This window comes from Bos taurus, chromosome Y, assembly GCF_002263795.3.
Source record: "Bos taurus isolate L1 Dominette 01449 registration number 42190680 breed Hereford chromosome Y, ARS-UCD2.0, whole genome shotgun sequence".
NCBI classification, from domain to species: Eukaryota; Metazoa; Chordata; class Mammalia; order Artiodactyla; family Bovidae; genus Bos; species Bos taurus.
In genome coordinates this window covers 9,762,669-9,766,784 of record NC_082638.1, presented here as the reverse complement: position 1 = coordinate 9,766,784, position 4,116 = coordinate 9,762,669, and the positions used below count along the sequence as shown (strand labels likewise).

Genomic DNA, 4,116 nt, shown 5'->3' with positions numbered 1-4,116 from the left:
TGGCAGGGCCGCTAATGCCTAGCCCCTGGGCCCTGAAATCCACCAGCAGGCTCTCAACCGCCCCCAGGGGCTTCCCTGTCTGCCATTCTCCCGAGGTCCCTTGGCACATGCAAGTAGCCCACCGTCCTTGCTTCCTCCCTCTTCCCTCCCTCACAGGCACACTCCGGCAGAGGGACGCACACGTACACCCACACCTGCGCCTCCCTCGCCTTTCTGCCCTGCCGAGGAGGCTGGAAATGCCTGGACGTCTGCCACGCTCACACCCTGTCTCTCCTCGCGTGCCTGGGGTTTTGCACGGACAGCCTAGCTTAGCACATCTTGCGTTGTGTTTCGCATCATGCCAGTGTGTGCCACCCTCGTGGAGACAGCGTGCGGGCCGATGGGCCGATCCTGGGCAGCACTGGCCCAGGGCCCTCCCGGGTCTCCTTCTTCCGTGTGTGGAACAAGTCCCCAGTGCAGCAGGCAATCTGTGCCTCTTTCTCCTTCGGGTCTCTGCTCTTCTCTACAGGAACTTGGCCTCCTCTCCACCCCGGGTCCAGCCGTACCCTCGCCCACCATTTCCAGAGGCCGGCCCACGTCCCCATGGACTGAGGGCTCCTCAGGCAGCGGTTTCAAAGCCCCGCCCCACCTGATTTGCCCTCGCGGAATCCTCAGACCATGCACTTCCCTCTCCCTGGTCCAAGCACACACAACCACAAGTTAGAAGTGGCGAGCGTGTTTTGGATTTGGTCTAATTGCGGATTTCTCGAGCCACGGTCCGCTGGTCCGAGGTATCACTGGCCATCTTTTCCTCATTCCCATCCCGGATACGGTCATGCGGAGAGTCGGTGACCAGCCTCCGTCAGCCTGGGGACGCCTCGTTCCTCCTCTTCTGGTCGCTCGTCACCTCCTCTCCCGTCGCCTTCATCTCTGCGTCCGCCCTGGGCCGGACACACACACACACCCCCGCATAAAGACAGGTGACACAAGCACACGCGTGTACACACACACATGCTTGGCACGTGGACACGGACGCAAACAGGGAACACAGGGGTTTCAGGAGCCGAAGACCCGTGTCCAGCAATGACGGAGATGGTGTCACTAGGCACCATGTCCTGCCCTTGGGGCTCCCTGTCCACCTCCTCCCAGAGACGTCCGGATTTTCCCTGAAGCAACTTCAAGCTCAGCAGGTGTGGTGCTGGTGAGATCAGAGTATTGGATGTGGAAATTCACACAAGATCCCAAAGTCAGCGCACAGGTGCACTGGGACCCTGGACAGGACGCCCTTTCAGTGACAGGCCATCCTAGGTTAAGGGGCGGAAGTGAAGGGCCCAGGCATTCTCAAACTCAGTGAGAGGAAGGACGCCGGGGGAATGGCAGGACCCAAGGACAGATGATTCTGACACAGGCACTTAATTCACCCTGCCTCTAGTCGTATCACCTAGGACTCTCGCGCTGCCACCACAGCTGACTGGAGGGGGACTTACTGCGCTCTCGGACACACCGAGTCCCCCCCAGCCCCCAGTCTCAGCAAGTCACCTGCTGCATGCTTGACTCAGGCTCTGGCTCTGCAGCCAGTTTGCATGAGCCTGAGCATCCCCATTTGCAAAAGAAAGTACTGTGTCCCAGCTACTATTCGGCTGTCCCTACGGGGCCTACCTCCAGACCCCATCACCACATGTGTTTCTGTCAGTTGTCTCTCATGGACGAACCTTCCTCCCTGAGGTAGTACTTCAGGGGATCGTCCCACACGTCTTCGCTGATGATCTGCAGGCAACACGAGCAAGGTCAGCCAGGGGCTGACCAGGCTCCCAACCCTCCCATGAGCAGCCAAGAACTCCAACATCAACCACCAACTGTGTGCAAGCCCAAAGCAACCCCACCTCAGCAATCCTGTTCGATTCTGGGCCGTTGTGGCCTGACAGCCAGTTGAGAAAGTTAAGGCTCCTGGTGTCCAGCCTGCGGCTGGGGGCTCCCCGTTCAAAGTCCCAGAACCAGTGGACTGGAGTGGATCGACGTGCCCTGTACCCTGCAGACAGACAGGGGAGACTGGGGTGGACACCGCAGGTGCATCATCCACACGCTTGCACACCCACACTCATCACCCCGGGAGCCACCTTTTACCAGTGATGTCAAGGTAATACTCCTTAATGATCACCGAGTTCAAGAAGCAGGGGTTGTCCCGAAAGGAAAAGATCAGCTTGCAGCGGGACGGCGGATGGCTCCGCACCTGCACCTGCCAGGATAGCGAGGAGGGAAAAGGTGCAAGCTTCTAGGGGCCTCAGCTTGCCTCCAAGGCAGGCATGATCAGCTTCCCCGATGCCTCTCCAAAGTCTCACAGCACAGGAACATGGCTAACACGTTCCTCCCACTCCCCGCCAGGTCCCATACCCACCCTTCCTCAGTCTCCCTCACTGACCTTCAAGTCCATCATGTAGCCGAGAAAGTCTTGATCTTGGTCGCTGATCAGGACCGAGACTTGAGGGTGGCTCATAATCTGCTTTAGGTCAAGGAGCCATTCAGGCCACATGCCGGCCAAGAAGAGCCAGGAGCATCAGCCCTAGTCTGGGGTGGAACAAGGATACTGGAACACGCATCTGCAAGGAGCTTGGCGGGCACTGCCTCTTGCCCGGCCACTGCTGATATCCTCAGGACCTGCCATACCATCAGACACGCTCATGGCTCTGGGCCCCTTGGGATGGTGTGCATCTGCATTCCCCAAGCAGGGGCTGTTTCTGACCGCTACTCTGCTCCTCCAGACCTGTGTATGCTGGGTAGTGGCATGTCACTGCTTATACGGTCAGACTTGCAGTCCTTGTGACAAACCGTGTCTGAAAGTAAAGGGCTTCTTGGGTATGTGTGTGTGTGTTTATGTGTACGTGTGTGTGTGTGTGCGTGTGCGTGTGCGTGTGTGCGTGTGTGTGTGAATGACTCACATGCCCCAGCAATGTGCCGGGATCACCCACATTTACACCAATAACTGTCTGCGAACGCTGCTCTTGTGTACCGTCTCTGGTCAATGTTGACTTAGAGGCCTCGGGGGCTGCGCCTCCTCAGATGCAGGCCTGAAGGAGACACTCAAAGGCATGGCTGCGACACGTCCACCTGTGGCCCTGCCCAGGCCCTACTCGGCTGTGCCTTTGGAGCCTGCCAATTGCCCAGGACCGCATTTCCTTCAGTGGCCTCCGGCGCCCTTCCTGTGCCCTCGCCTCCACCCCCTCCGCCTGCTCCTGCCCCTTCTCCCCTTCCTCGTCCTCCTGAGCAGCGGACCCCAAGGAGCAGCGCAAAGGATACAGCTTTGGCCCAGAAGCCAGGGATGCCCTGGATGATGGCGCTCCTCCGAGCCAAGTGACGCTTCCTCCTCTGATGGTTCTTGCGCATGAACTGAACGTAAGCCCTGCGGTTTTGCTCACGCTCAGAGCTCAGTTCTACCTGCAGGGCGGCCAGTGCCTGCAGGGCATCCAGCTCCTGGCGCTCACAAGGGCCTCCGGGCCTTTCCTGGCCCTGCTCCTCCACCGTCTTCTCCTCTAGCTCCTGGGAGGGCCGCTGTTCCTGCTCCTCATCCGCCACAACCTCCACCTCCTCCACGATGTCTTCCGCAAGCAGCTGGAACTCCTGCCCGATCCCCGCCACGTCTCCGTCCACCAGGGCCTCGCCCTCCTCCACCGCCTCCACCCTGAAGAGGGTGGCCTCTTGGCCTGGCGTGACAACTGCTGGTGACAAGGTCCCAGCTGCGCACTGCATCACGACGGCAGGCTGCGGGGTGGGGGAGGGGGGTGGGGGCGGGGCCCTGCCCCCTGAGTACCTGGGCTCACAACTTGGAAGGTGCGGGGTCCCGGGACGCTCCCGCCTTCCTCTGACCGCCTCTCACGTTCCTCTTGGCCTTGGCGGTGACCCCGAGCTGGGGCAGAGGCGAAGGGACGCGACATAAGAGCACAACAAGTGGGGCGTAATGGCGGCCCAGGCTGCAGTAAACCTGTGGGACCGACTAGCTCTTTTGGGGGCGGGGAGTGAGGGGGATTGTCAGAAGGCGGGGGCTGCTGTGTGGGGGTGTTGGCGTGAGGCCGAAGAAAGGGGTGCCAGAAACGCAGGACGGGGTGAACGGGCCCTAGGAGATCCGGCGAACAGGCGGGGGCC

The 4,116-nt window shown here is 60.4% G+C and overlaps 1 protein-coding gene across 1 annotated transcript; it reads right to left on the bottom strand.

The window, feature by feature from the left end:
- Positions 1 to 1,668: 1,668 nt before the first annotated feature.
- LOC132344609 (testis-specific Y-encoded protein 1-like) lies at positions 1,669 to 3,908 on the bottom strand. The gene is made up of 6 exons (XM_059884275.1): positions 3,785 to 3,908; positions 3,274 to 3,689; positions 2,399 to 2,476; positions 2,104 to 2,215; positions 1,863 to 2,008; positions 1,669 to 1,746 (listed from the first exon to the last, which is right to left on the bottom strand). Exons 1-6 carry the CDS (start codon positions 3,906 to 3,908, stop codon positions 1,669 to 1,671), a joined length of 954 nt encoding a protein of 317 aa, XP_059740258.1.
- Positions 3,909 to 4,116: the final 208 nt, after the last annotated feature.